The sequence below is a fragment of the Meles meles genome, chromosome 18 (assembly GCF_922984935.1).
Source record: "Meles meles chromosome 18, mMelMel3.1 paternal haplotype, whole genome shotgun sequence".
Lineage (NCBI taxonomy): Eukaryota > Metazoa > Chordata > Mammalia > Carnivora > Mustelidae > Meles > Meles meles.
The window spans coordinates 27690004-27705349 of record NC_060083.1 but is presented as its reverse complement, the minus strand read 5'-3'; the positions used below and the strand labels follow the sequence as shown (position 1 = coordinate 27705349).

Sequence of the window (15346 nt, the reverse complement as noted above, 5' to 3'; positions counted from 1 at the left end):
GCCTGGTCATGACTCAACCAACTCTCGCTAAACAAGGTCAAGATGACATCAACAGGGAATACTAATCTCTACTAGAAAAATTATCGCCGCTCTTTCCCAGAAGCACTACCAGAGTCACAATCTCAGCAAGCTGTGTTTTGTTATCCTTTCTTGGGCACTAGTGGGATATGGAGGTTTAGTTTTTAAGGGTGACAAGAGGACGAGTTTTGCTCATGTCCGGGTGTTAGTGACAGGGAGAACTGGCTCAGCGGCTGCACAGTCCTACTGAAAGGGAAGCCTTTTCAGAAACACAGTCCTCAGGAACAGGCTTACCATTCTGGAACTGGGTCTCTACTCGCAGGTACTGCCGCAGCAGATCCATCACCACGGCCTTCATGTGGCCTCGGATGCCACTTCGGTACCTAGGCAGCCGGAAAAAAAGTCTCCACTGAAAAACCCGACAGACCGACACGATTAAATAACAGACTATTTAAATAATGAGGCCAGAGTCCAGGTTCACTTTCTAGATTTTCTACTGCACCGCTTTCCCTCTGAATTCTAGGGCAGGACAAGGGCCAGCCTAAAATCAACTAACTGGATCAACTTAAATTCTAAGCCTAAGATATCTGTCTATAGACAAGGTTTTGTTTTTGTTTTTGCTTTTTTTAATTAAGAGAGAGAGGAAAAAAGGAGGACAAAACAAACCCCCTAAACCACTTGCTAGCCCCACCTAAAAGCACTCTGATTCAGTTCCCACTGCTAAGTAGAAATGATCACCACACTCCTGAAATGGCTAAGGCCTATCTGAAAAATTTATGAGCATCTCAAAGTTGAAAATGTTCTGTCAATGTTCCTTCAGTCCAACAGTTGGCTCCATAAGCTAAGAAGAATGAATGTCATACTCAACCCTATTCCAGAAGAAAAATCGGGAGTTTCATCAAAATTGCAAGGAAAAAGAAAGCAATGAAATTTCTGTGCCTTAATACTCAACAGACTGATGCAGACTAGAAAGAAGTCATCAGGAATATTTTAGCTCACAATTCTAAGATACGTAGAAGATACAAGATATTTTCTAAGATACAAGTGCTAATTTCTCTAGTCAAACCTGAGGTAAATCTCTTGGTGACCACTTAGAAGAAAGGAATCTTTCTTCTGGAGTTACATGTAACTACCTCTGTACCAGCTGGACAATGCTCTGGGTGTTCATGAAGAAGACTTCCCGCTCAGATTTCCGGTTCAATGTAGCTGCATGGCTATCTAGGATGTTGGCAATCTAAAGCAGAAGAAAGAGGAAAAAATGAACCCAACCCAACAAAGAGACCCAAAGTATTAGCCTTTGTAGCATCGCCACCAGTAATCTCAATTATAACACAATCATGTCTATCTTTCATGTGTTGGAAACAGCTGGATGTTACTGGGCATAGTTTTAGAGGCTTGTGTTAAATGAGCAACTTTTATTTCTTTTCACCCTTTCCCAGATGAACTAATGAGTGTATCACAAAAGCCCCCACCCTACCAGAGGCCCTTGATAGGCAGGATATGCTTATGGTCATGGTCTGAACTTTATCCCCTACTTGCCTAGCTTAACTCCCTAATGTAAATTAGCAAAGGATAAGGAGCATGCTGCTGGCGTGGTAAGGAAGTCGTTGCTAATAAAACTACAAATATCCCTCCACTTTACATTCACAAAATTCCTCTGATTAGAGCACAGGCCCAAGAATAAACCTCTATGAAGTACATGGCCAATAGGTTTTCCTCATAACCACAAACACTTTACATTTTACATCTAGTACTTTTGATATTGGGCTTATATCCTGAGACACTTTTGTGAAGGGCACAACACTCAAGCCTGCAAAAGCACAAGCTCCAGAGAAAGGATCCAACCAGGAAGGAATCTTACAGCGTGCACTCCAGAACTGGTAGCTAGTAGAGAATGACAGTGTCACTCCCTAAATACCTGCTGGCTGGGAAACTGACAGAGGACTGATGTGATGTTGCTAGCGTACTGAGCCATTTCCTTCTTGATAGACTTCTCCACGTTGGGGGGAATACGGCCAGAGACACTGGTCATGATATCTTGTAATTCTAGGAGGGGCAAGGAGGGATCTCTGAGAGTCTTCATCAACCGCTCTACCCAGTCTTTTACCTGAGAAGAAAGTAATAAAATAAGATCCAGACAAAATTAACACAATCCCTCAAATAAAGTGATATATCTGAATTCAGTACCATACAATTTTTACTGTGAAACTCTAATATAGGCATCTAACACTGCCCTTGTTCCCTGGTTTAAATCCCAATTAAATGTGAAGTCAGTAACACAGATAAGAAGCAAGGATTTAAAGACTTCAAATCCCATAAATCAAGGTCTCAGGCCAAATAGCTTTCTTTCCCTCCCTCTAAATCCTCATGTGATTTTTAAACTATCTTGGAGAACAGGTACCCTATTTGTACATCCTTTCCCCAAGAGAAGTGATTCGTACCCTGCTGCTAAAAAAAGGATCTGGAAGGCAGTATCCATTCATTACGTTGACCAGATTATCCAGGACATAGTGGAACACTCGATGGAGCTTCTCGCCTCTGAGGGCTGTGCTCTGGATCCGTGGTAGACTACCCGTGTGAAGCTCAGCCTGCCAATGCCAACAAGAGAGCAAGTCACCCACTACCTTCTATGCAGCTTACACACACACCACTGCAACTCAGATTCACCATTCACAATCAAGACGTCCCTTTATCATACGCAGCTACAAGGAGAGAAGTCAGTGGACGGAGCGTCATGAGGAAATCACAGAATCTTAGCATTGTAGTAATTCTTGTGAAGTCTAATTCCATAACACTATAGGCACAAATACAAGGCAGGAGATCAGAGGGAAAGAAGCTTAAGAAAAAAAAAAACTTAAGGAAATTAAGCACTGAAATTATATGCACCTCCAAGCTACCCCTACCATGTAATCAGCTCTTGGAGAGCAAAATTAAAAGTACCTTCCTACTCACCTGTTGGACCTTGCTGGGGTTGTCCAACTGCATTTTGGCTATTACACAGCCAGGGTCAAGAGCTGCTCCAGGCCGTTTGACATAATGGATACAGCCAGACTCTGCAGCTGTTAAAGTCATTACCATCTTCATCACCTATAATGAAAAAAATAAAACTAGAGTTTACCCTCTCTTTACACAGATGAATGATTTAGAGAAGCTAGTTTTTCCCTCAGCATCTAAGTCATACTAGCTCTAAATCAGTCCAGAAAAATGAGAAACCTGAAACCTCTAAGAGCATACAAGGAAGGCAATTAGAAAACCTCTCAGGACCTAGCTTTAGGGATTAAGGACAGCTACTGACGTTTCCTGTTTCTAATGTTTAAACTGATTTTGCCATAGTTTGTGTCTTACTTTTTTTTTTTTTTAAAGATTTGATGTATTTATCCGACACAGAGAGAGAGACACACACACACACACACAGTGAGAGAGGGAACACAAGCAGAGGGAGTGGGAGAGGGAGAAGCGGGCTTCCCACCAAGCGGGGAGCCCAATGCAGGATCCCAGGACCCTGGGATCATGACCTGAGCCGAAGGAAGCTGCTTAATGACTGAGCCACCCAGGTGCCTCTGTTTTACTTGTTTTATTCTTAGACTGATTAACGATTTAGCCTCCTCATACCCATGGATTTAGGTGCTCAGTCTGTCCACCTCAGATCCCCATGCCAAAACCTAAGAGTCATTCTTTACTCCTCTTTCTCCCTAACTCAATTACCGAGGCCAGCCAAGGACCTCTTCTAAATATCTCTCAGAAATCTTCCTCTCTTGCCATCTCTTTGGTTTAGGCCCTCACCATGTCTGGCCTAGAGTACTTGAAAAACCTCCCAGCAGAATACCCTGCCTGCTACACATCTTCAATGAGGTCACTAAATGCAATCATTCTAGAGTCCAAATCTCAAGTGTATCACTCTTCTGTATAAAATCCTTCAGGGACTCCTCACTGCCTCCAGGATAGTAGCAACATCTTGGTATGTCTCATAAGGTCCTTCATGACAAGTTCTGATTACTTATTTAGCATCTTGGCTTCCCACTTCCCATTTAACCTTAGTCCATTCTCAAGCAGTACAATATGCCCTTGTAGTTCCCTAAATATACTATACTCTCTTCTGTGCCTTTGCACACTTCCCTTTCCACATTCACCGTGCCCTTCTTCACCTGGTATACTACTATCTACCTTTCAAAAGTAGGATCGAAGTCCTCTCTCTTTCAGAAGTCCTCCCCTACTACCCATCACATAAACCAGCTGCACCCCAATCTGGGTTAAGTGGCCCCTGCACTCTGTGCTTAGCTCGCTCAGAATCCATATTTCATTACTTGTCTGTTTTTGCGGCCCCACTCCACCTATCATATTTTTTCCTGTATAACCTGCACTTAGCATGATTCCTGACTCAGTAAGTGCTGCTGCTTAGTATCTATCTTCGGAGGAAGAGATTCCTCATCTGTCAAAGAAAAACTGAGCTTCTTGTTATTTTTATTTTTCTTAAAGATTGTATTTGTTTATTTGACCGAGAGATCACAAGCAGGCAGAGAGAGAGAGGGAGAAGCAGGCATCCCACTGAGCAGAGAGCCCTATGCGGGACTCGATCCCAGGACCCTGAGATCATGACCTGAGCTGAAGGCAGAGGCTTAACCCACCAAGCCACCCAGGCGCCCCTCTTATTTGTTTTTAAAATTGTATTCATAAGTCAATTAAACCAACTAATGCTTTTTAATTTCTGCTTTCTATTTTTTTTCTGTTACTCTTCAGTCTTAGTCCATCCCAGCACACACTCTTCCTATCCTCCCTCCCATATCCTGAGTGTCCTGTCCCCACCCTGACCTCAATCTCAGCATAGCACTGGCCAGCAAACACATGGCCTCCATCCTCCACAATGTACTGGATTAATTTCCCAGCAGAAGGTGAGCGCAACACAGAAGGGTCATTTTCCTTCTCAAACACACAGGTCTTATTGCCGATTGTGATGCGATACCTGGGAGATAAAGAGGAATATGTAAGCCAATAAAGCACCTTGGGTTGTAAAAGAGAATGGTAGAATGATGTCAATCTTAAACAAAAGAAAAACACAACACATACATACACGCAAACACACACAGGCCAAAACTGGAAACTTTTATCTATATACACATGGACGCACAGAACACTCATTTTCTCTTTGTTGGCAATGCAAGTAACCAAAACTTCCTTCAATACGGGTCAGATTAAATAAATTATAGTACATCCATACAATGGAATACTATATGACCATTAAAAAGAATAGACACCTCTACTTAAAAAAACAAACATGAAGATGATGACGATATAATAGAGGCTTTCTTGAACTCTTACTATGTACCAGGCAATGTTCTGAACATTTTACATGTACTAATTCATTTCACTGACACAACAACACTAAATGACTGGTGGTAAACAGGCTATAATCTACGTTATATCTATAACAAATCTATAATAAAAAAATGAAGTGCAGAACAGTGTCTAAGGGTTATTTTTATTTGTGAATGTAGTCACAAGAAAAACACAGTATGTACATGTACATAAATTACACATATAAAACTTCTGCAAAAATAAACTGTTAATGGTGGTGGCTTAAAGAGAGGGAAACTTACTTTTCATGGTCTACTCATACTGGAGGGGCAGAGAAGCAATGTTTTTAACTGTAAACACTTTGGTACTCCTAAAATTTTTGTTAAGTACATGTACTATCTTTTTGTTTAAAAAAGAATACCCAAAAAGACCTTGAAAAGGCCCAACGCTAGTGACTACCAAGAAGGAAGGTTGCCACAATGACCAGCAAATGGCCCCCCCACACCGCCCCTTACCTATCCACTTCCTCCTTCATGTACGTGGTGTAACTGCTGCCATCATAGGACAGGAGCAGCCCTCCATCACTCAGCCGATGCACATCTACTTCTACACATGAACCATTCATGATCACCACATAGGAGTTAGGGGACTGCCGCGTCACCTGCAGGGAATGAGAACCAGAAGGGACAAGTCAGTGTGTCCCTTCCAGGTGGAGCCCCAGAAAAAAAATGTCACTACCTCAAAAATATAGGTAAGAAACATCTCTCAGAGAAGAAGGTGCTCTTAGCATCAGTGTCTGTGGGCAGGGCTCAGTCCTGCTGCAGGCTAATAGGGCAATCTTAGATGCTTTCCCCTAGTCTGGTTGTTCTCGGACTCCTATGTCACATTAAAGAACACTGAAACATTTTTATAGAAACATCAAATACTACTTTAGGCTACTGACACAAATAATGACAGCAATTTCACTAATACCCTACCCTGAAGTAAACCAAACATTTCCCCCATCCCTTAACCTAAAGAAAGCAAGCTAACAAAGAAAAACAAAAAGTAAGGTGTAGTTTTCTGTGGGGCTCAGCATACCTTAAGTACATATTTGACTCCCCCATAGATAAGTTCGACATCTACTGTATTCAGAAGCGTATGCGCAGGAAGGACTTGACCCCTGAAAGAACAAAAACATGAGTCATATTTACTTCTAGAAAGTTCCAGAAGTTTGTCAGGAAATCTCAAAGGTTATTAATGGTAGCATTTCCTGGACTATCAAGACTGGAAACAGCCTAAAGGACCATCAGTAAAGGACTGATACATGAATTATGAAAAGGCCCTATAATGAAATATTATACAGTCATTAAAAAGAAAGCAAAAGGCTTTTACGTATATATTTTTTAGTTTACTTATTGATAATCTCTACACCCAGGGTGGGGCTTGAACTCATGATCCTGAGATTAACAGTTGCATGGTCTACCAACTGAGCCAGCCAGGCACCCAGAAAGATGGAGGCTTTTATGTCCTAATACAAACTACTCTCCAAAATACACTGTTAAGTGCAAAAAGCAAGTGAAATTGTGAACAGTTCCAGAGTATGATACCATTTGTGTTTCTAAAAAAATAAGGGGTGGGAAGAAATAAATGTTAACTGTACATGCTTATAGAAATTTAAAATATGTCTGGAAGGTTACAGAAGAACTGGTAACATGAGTTGACACAGAGGAAAAAATTAGGTGGTCAAAGAACAGAGGTAAGAGGGAAATTTTCACTACCTTTTTGTGCCTTTTGAACTTTGAACCATGTGAATATACTACTTGTTATTAAAAATAAATACAATTGGGTGCCTGGGTAGCTCAGTTGGTTAAGCAACTGCCTTTGGCTTAGGTTATGATCCCAGACTCCTGGGATCGAGTCCCGCATCAAGCTCCCAGCTCCATGGGGAGTCTGCTTCTCCCTCTGACCTTCACTCCTCTCATGCTCTCTCTCACATTCTCAAATAAACAAAGAAAATCTTTTAAAAAGAAAGAAAGAAACTTAAACTTAAAAAAAAAGAGAAAGAGAGAGAAATGTCCCAGTAAAATCAAACCCCATCTACTATTATCAACTGGGACTTCGTTTGAGGTAGTAAAAGGAAAAAAAAAAAAAAACAAACACTAGGCCATGGCTGGGTTCAAGCAAAAGGGAAGGCCATTGCCTAGGAGGGAAACATTATCAAGAAAGACTTCTGACGAGAGAGAGAGGGAGTGAGTGATAAAGCAAGAGAGGCAAGATGTTAATAACTGGTGAATCCGGGTGAAGAATACATAGAAGTTGTACGATTCATGCCACTTTTTTTTTTTAAACAAATTACTTCAAAATATAAGTTTTAAAAATAAATAAAAAATAACTAACATTAAAAAGATGGAGGGAAGTTTGCAGAGGAGATTACGCATGACACATATATACACTTGGCAGAGAAGCCATTTAACTAATTTAGAGATTACATGGCGAGGAACAGATGTAAGTAAAACTGGACTGGTAAAAAAGGGGTCAAAGTATATAGGGAGTTGAAAGTCACATTGAGGGATTTAGATTTAATACACAAGGGTAATGCGAGCTGCTGAAGGTTTTAGTGCATGAAAGAAACACAATGAAAGATACATATCATAAGACTTGAATAACTGTGCGATCTCAGTTCAATTTTTTTAAAATTTTGCTTCTCCCTTTCAGACACCTTAAAAGAAAGCTGATATGAGCCTAACAACACAGAAGGAAATAAAGTGCCTGTGATTAAAGTGCTTTAAAATGATTAGCCCCTTGGGCCATTCCTCCAGGGGCTCAAAGGCAGAGCTTAGTCCCTAGAACCAGAGTTAGAAATTAGTTTAGCCCCATATAGCCTGATCCTCTAGTTGCAAGACTCATGAGGTCATCCTGAATATCAGCCTCAATTATGAATTTCTGAAAGGTGTTACAAGTAATATATGAAATATTCAGGGCTTGATTCTAGAGAGAAACACCAGATTTTCATCACCAGGGTGGGTTTCGAGAGATTTAATACTTGTACAGAAGAAAATGCTTATTTTAGCTGAATTTGTTTTTAAAAAGGAACCCACTCTGGGGCACCTGGATGGCTCAGTTGGTTGAGTGTCCAACTCTTGGTTTTGGTTCAGGTCAAGATCTCAGGGTCATGATCTCGTGGTTGTGAGATCAAGCCCTGCATTAAGCTCCCTGCTCCGTGGGGAATCTGCTTGAGATTCTCTCCCTCTGCTCTCTCTCTCAAATGAATGAATGAATGAATGAATGAATAGCAACCTGTTCTAACTGTGGTATAAGTTAATTTCTAGAATCTAAAGTTTCCCAAAATAATTTACCATAAAAACTCCCACACTGAGGGGCGCCTGGGTGGCTCAGTGGGTTAAGCCTCTGCCTTTGGCTCAGGTCATGGTCTCAGGGTCCTGGGATCGAGCCCTGCATCTGGCTCTCCACTCAGCGGAGAGCCTGCTTCCCTCCCTCTCTCTGTCTGCCTCTCTGCCTACTTGTGATCTCTGTCTGTCAAATAAATAAATAAAATCTTAAAAAAAAAAAAATTCCCACATTGGGATCACCAGGGTGGCTCAGTCGGTTAAGCATCTGCCTTCAGCTGAGGTCATGATCCCAGGGTCCTGGGATAGAACCCTGTATTGGAGCCCCTGCTGGGCAAGGAACCTGCTACTCTGCCTGCTTGTGATCTCTATCAAATAAGTAAATAAAATCTTTTAGGGTAACTATTGAGAGATATGAATTTAGTGCCATTGTATTGCCTGTAAGGTGACTATTACTGTATATTGTCTCTGTACCTTTCTGATCTACTACTTTTAGGCTCTCTCTTTGCTTAGAGGACCCCTTTCGATATTTCCTGTAGAGCTGGGTTGGTGTTTGCAAATTCTTTCAGTTTTTGTTTGTCCTGGAAGCTTTTTATCTCTCCTTCTATTTTCAATGATAGCTTAGCTGGATAGAGTATTCTTGACTGCATGTTTTTCTCGTTTAGTGCTCTGAATATATCATGCCAGCGCTTTCTGGCCTGCCAGGTTCTGTGGATAGGTCTGCTGCCAATCTAATATTTTTACCATTGTATGTTACAGACTTCTTTTCCTGGGCTGCTTTCAGGATTTTCTCTTTGTCACTAAGACTTGTAAATTTTACTATTAGGTGACGCGGTGTGGACCTATTCTTGTTGATTTTGAGGGGGGTTCTCTGCACCTCCTGGATTTGGATGCTTGTTCCCTTTGCCATATTAGGGAAATTCTCTCCAATAATTCTCTCCAATAGACCTTCTGCTCCCCTCTCTCTTTCTTCTTCTTCTGGAATCCCAATTATTCTAATGTTGTTTCGTCTTATGGTGTCACTTATCTCTTGAATTCTCCCCTCGTGGTCCAGTAGCTGTTTGTCTCTCTTTTGCTCAGCTTCTTTATTCTCTGTCATTTGGTCTTCTATATCATTAATTCTTTCTTCTGCCTCATTTATCCTAGCAGTGAGAGCCTCCATTTTTTTATTGCAACTCATTAATAGCTTTTTTGATTTCAACTTGGTTAGATTTTAGTTCTTTTATTTCTCCAGAAAGGGCTTTTATATCTCCAGAGGGGGTTTCTCTAATATCTTCCATGCCATTTTCGAGCCCGGCTAGAACCTTCAGAATCGTCATTCTGAACTCTAGATCTGACGTATTACCAATGTCTGTATTGATTAGGTCCCTAGCCTTCAGTACTGCCTCTTGTTCTTTTTTTTGTGGTGAATTTTTCCGCCTTGTCATTTTGTCCAGATAAGAGTATATGAAGGAGCAAGTAAAATACTAAAAGGGTGGCAAAGACCCCAGAAAAATGTGCTTTAACCAAATCAGAAGAGGCCACAAATCGTGGGGGGGAGAAAGGGGATAAAAAGAGGTTCAGAAAAAAAAAGAAAAAAATTTAAAAAAGAAAACAAAGAAAAAATATAAAAAGGAAAGAAAAAATATATATATTAGATAAACTAGTTAAAAAACATTTAAAAAGGGTAAAAGTTTAAAAAAACTTAGCAGAAGAAGAAAAAAGAAAAAAGAAAAAAAAATTGAAAAAAGAAAAAAAAATTGAATTAGCCGCAAGACTAAAGAATCATGGGGAGAAAGCCATGAGTTCCATGCTTTGCTTTCTCCTCCTCTGGAATTCCGCTGCTGTCCTTGGTATTGAACCTGCTTTCCTTGGTAGATGAACTTCATCCTGGCTGGATTTTTTGTTGATCTTCTGGGGGAGGGGCCCGTTGTAGTGACTCTCAAGTGTCTTTGCCCGAGGCGGGATTGCACCGCCCTTACCAGCGGCCGGACTAAGTAATCCGCTCGGGTTCGCTTTCGGGAGCTTCTGTTCCCTGAACGCTTTCCGTAGAGTTCCGGAGGACGGGAATGAAAATGGCAGCCTCCCAGTCTCCGGCCGGAGGAGCTGAGAGCCCGGAGCCCCACTCCTCAGTGTGCCCCCAGAGAGCAGCACCCAATCACTCCTGTATCCCCGACCTCCGGCCGCACTCCGAGCTCACCCAGCCTGCGACCGGTTCAAGGTAACCCCGAGCTGAGAGCTCAGTCCTCGGCTCTGTCTCTGTAGCCAGCTTCCCCATTCTAATACCTGCGAGCTCTGCGACACTCTGACACCCCCGATCCTTCTGTGACCCTGCGGGGCCTGGGGCCACGCTGACCCCGCGTGGGCTTCACCCCGGTTCAGCCTCTGGAGCAATGTCCCTCAGTGGAACAGACTTTTAAAAGTCCTGATTTTGTGCTCCGTTGCTCCGCTGCTTGCCGGGAGCCGGCCCCTCCCCCCGTGGTCTATCTTCCCGTCGTTTTGGATTCACTTCTCCGCCAGTCCTACCTTTCAGAAAGTGGTTGATTTTCTGTTTCTAGAATTGCTGTTCTTCTTCTCTTCAATCTCCCATTGGATTTGTAGGTGTTTGTAATGTTTAGATAAGCTATCGAGCGGATCTCCTGCTACCTGATGTAGTCTCAGCCTGCTACTTCTCTGTCATCTTGACTCCTCCCCCAGTAAATAAAATCTTTTAAAAAAATAACTCCCACATCAGGGCGCCTAGGTGCCTCAGTCAGTTAAGTTTCTGACTCTTGGTTTCAGTTCAGGTTATGATCTCAGGGTCATGAGATCGAGCCCCAAGATGGGATCCGTTCTCAGCAGGAGTCTGCTGAGATTCTCTCCCTCTCTCTCTCTGCTCTCCCCACCGCACTTGCTCTCTCTCTCTCAAAAAAATAAATCTTTAAAACAGAACAAAACAAAACCTCCTGCGTATTTTCTCTCCCCCCACCTCCATGATCACTGAGTAATAGGTAGCACTCACAAGCTGGTAGGAATAGAGAGAAGAATAAATTGATCTTTGAAGCAGGACTACTGGTTAACACGCCCATGAGAAACAAAGCCTACCTTTCTAAGGAGTGAAGGAAGTTGGAGATGCTATTCCGCAGGCTCACATCTGCCACGTGGAGAGCCCCACATACAACTCCCAACATGGTGTCAGGTCGCTCTGCCTGAAGGAAAGAAAAAGAAGGCAGATCAAAAGCACGGTCACTTAGCACCATGGCTCCTCAATTTAAATCAGGTCCAAATTCGCTCTGAAGAAACAGCTAGCATTGAGAACCTCTATCCTTATTACTCAACTGATATTTGAGATAAAAATACATTAATTTTAGAACCTGAATAGAGGCAAGAGTGCATAGGTGGCAAAGTTGGCTAAGTGTCTGACTCTTTGTGTTAGGTCAGGCCGTGATCTCACGGTTGTGAGACTGAGCCCAACACTGGGCTTCATGCTTAGTCTGGAGTCCACTTGAGATTCTCGTTCCCTCTTCCTGCCCTCCCCCACTTGTGCTCTCTCACTCTAAAATGAATAAATAAATTTCTTTTTTTTAAAGATTTTATTTATTTATTTGTCAGAGAGAGAGAGACAGAGAGAGAAAGATCACAAGTAGGCAGAGAGGCAGGCAGAGGCAGAGGGAGAAGCAGGCTCCCTGCCGAGCAAGGAGCCCGATATGGGACTCGATCCCAGGACGCTGGGATCATGACCTGAGCCGAAGGCAGCCGCTTAACCAACTGAGCCACCCAGGCGTCCCTGAATAAATAAATTTTTTAATTAAGATTTTATTCATGTATTTATCAGAGAAGAGATACAGTGAGAGAGGGACCATAAGCAGGGAGAGCGGGAGAGAGAAAAGCAGGCTCCCCACTGAGCAGAGAGTCTGAAGTGGGACTTTATCCCAGGACCCTAGGATCATGACCCAAGCCAAAGGCAGATGCTTAATGACTGAGCCACCCAGGCACCCCTGAATAAATCTTAAAAAAAAAAAAAAAATGAATGGAGGCTTCATTTGAATAGAGATGAAAAACACCTCTTTTCTCTATTCTCCCTATGGATTTCCACTGAACTCATCAGAGAGGAATTCAAAAACAAGATTTTGTCATAAATGAATTAAAGGTACAAGGATCTGGCTAATGATAATCTCAAAGAAATATGGTACATAATCAAAATTTGGACCTTCAGATAATTTAGATGAATCTAATGATTATACATATAGTCTTATTTAGAACAGCCCAGTGATTCAGAAATAAGGGGTAACTGCTGATTTAAATGAGACCCCTCTCATCAGCACTTGATAGATGGATGTAAAAGCTGGTAACTCTGAAGCAGACTTAACATCAAATGAGGACAGATGTATTTCAATCCCTGGATGCTTCTCTTCAAATACACCCCTGGAAGTAATACTAGAACCCATAAAATGACCAGGTAATACAGGCACGAGGACTCCGTGGTGCTAAAATTACACTGACTCCTAATTTTTTTCCAAGTAGATCAAGCATCATTTACATTAGAACCAAATACATTTTCTCTAGTGACATGGACTGATCACACCACAACCCTGTAAAAACCCAGTCCCCAAAGCTGTTTGGCAAGTGGGAAAACACACACCTGTACTTTCTCTGCTATCAGTCTGTCCAGCCAGCCAGTGTCTATTCTATTCAGCTGAAAGCTTTCAGTCTCCAACAATTTGATGAGGTATTCAACTGTAGTTCGAAAGTCGCCCCGAATAGATAGCTCCTTCAAAGCAACCACCATGTTTCTGGGAGAAGAACAGAAGCGGATCTGTTTCAGTCGCAAACATTTACATGTTTTTCAATCATTTTAAAGAATCATTTCAATCCTTTGGAGTCTTAGGAGGGACATACAAATGAGGGTGCACATGTAAGTGTGCTCATTCACATGCATTCCAGACAAGGGAGTCTGTAAGTCAGTAAATTTAGGAGTCCTGACTGCTATTAGCATAAGAGCATCAGAAAATCACACATATCATTACGTAGAATACAGAACAAATTATGTGCAAACCACCCTCCGTTTTCACTTATTGGGTTTCCATCGTTTCTGGCTACCTAGGATTAGGGTATAATTCTCTCCTCTTTACATCTTATTTTATTAAAGTATATTTTACATATAATAAAATACATTTAAATATACTGTTCGATACACTTTGACGAATGCTAATACTTTAATTAGGTTCCCAGACAGTGAGGCAACCGGTTAGGTACAGCCTGACCTTGCATGTGAGAATGTTTTTTTAAGCTGCATTTTAGACATCTGTGGAAAAAACTGCTCATTACTTTTTTTATTTCCCAATACAGCGTAAAATGATCTAATTTTAACAAAATTAGTTTTTTCCTGTATATTTCTGCCCAGTGTCTATCTTGCACGGGGTAGGTTCTTACTTCCACAAATATTTAATTAGGTACCTCGGAGACTCAAAACATTATTAGATTCATAAGGGAAAGAGCATATAGATACAATAACCCTTTCAAAATATATGGCAGAATATCATAAATGCCAGTAGAGATATAAGCAAAGTGCTGGAATAGGTTTAGGAAGAGAGAAAATCCCCCTTCCATGGTTTCATGAAGAATGTGGAATCTGACATGGGATAAAAGTACAGGTGGGATTATGACTATGACAGGAATATCAGTCCAATGGTCCAGGCATTCCCTCAGCCAAGAAAATTATTCTGTTTCTCACCTCCATCCCCTTCTCCACAACCTCTTGGTCTGGCTTATTCCTCTATGCTGCTCAGCCGCCAGTATAGAGGTCACCTCCTTCAGGGAAACCTTCCCTGACCCTCTCTCAGCTGACTCAGCTGCATGTTCCTGTAACACACTGATGTAATCCCACTATCATAAACAACATCTGCTACACTGAGTTTTGTCACTTACTGCCCGTCTTCCTGTGGACTATAACACTCCATTAAAACAGAGATTTTACCTGGGTCCTCATTATATTGCCACCACTAACAGATATTAAAAGATATCTGATGAGTGCAGTGAATGCACAGTGAGGACAGAAGAAATAGCAAGAACAAAGGGAAAGAGGGACAAAAACATGGGTTATGTTCAGGGAACATTATGACTGAAGCAGAGGATATGAGGACAGGAACCAGTGGCAAAGCCACTTTTCGAACAAATACTGACTGAGCACGTACTATGTTCAGGGGAAACAACAGCAACAAAGCATGCATGGTCCTGTTCTCATGGTATCTGGATTACCATCTATGGGAAATAATGCTGAAAATGGGCAGTGAGGCTATTCTAGAGGATAAGAATATGAGCACCCAGCTGAAGAATCTAGATCTAATGTTATTCAGAGAGGAGAAACAAACAGATGTGAGAATGAACTTCTGGCATGTTGTCAAGAAGCAAGCTTATCATAGAAACCACGTATGTCTTAAAGGTTCTATTTACTTATTCATCCGAGAGAGAGCACATGTGAGTGTGTTCAAGGGTGTGAGTGTGGGGAAGGAGGAACAAAATGGGGGAGGGGAATCTCAAGCAGACTCCCTGCCCAGCACAGTGCGTGATGTGGGGCTCGATCCCAGGACCCTGACATCATGACCTGGGCTGAAACCAAGAGTCGACTGAGCCACCCAGGCGCCCTTGAGACCATATTTTTAATGTGCTGAAACTTAACCCAGTTAGCTTTACACTGTAGAGGAATGTATAGATCAGGTCAGAAGGTAAGGAGCAAGGCTTCTGAACCA

General features: G+C 41.9%; 1 protein-coding gene across 6 annotated transcripts in view; it reads right to left on the bottom strand.

The window, feature by feature from the left end:
- The window catches only part of ACACA (acetyl-CoA carboxylase alpha), a 290224-nt gene that overhangs the window by 147558 nt on the left and 127320 nt on the right, over positions 1-15346 (bottom strand). For all 6 annotated transcript variants that reach the window (XM_045985474.1, XM_045985475.1, XM_045985479.1 and 3 more), the window contains 10 exons: positions 13240-13390; positions 11703-11806; positions 6391-6472; positions 5826-5971; positions 4828-4978; positions 2971-3105; positions 2460-2606; positions 1937-2125; positions 1152-1252; positions 313-401 (listed from right to left, as the gene is read on the bottom strand). In XM_045985474.1, the coding sequence (XP_045841430.1) occupies positions 313-401; positions 1152-1252; positions 1937-2125; positions 2460-2606; positions 2971-3105; positions 4828-4978; positions 5826-5971; positions 6391-6472; positions 11703-11806; positions 13240-13390 (1295 nt within the window). The remainder of the gene's footprint in view (positions 1-312; positions 402-1151; positions 1253-1936; positions 2126-2459; positions 2607-2970; positions 3106-4827; positions 4979-5825; positions 5972-6390; positions 6473-11702; positions 11807-13239; positions 13391-15346) is intronic.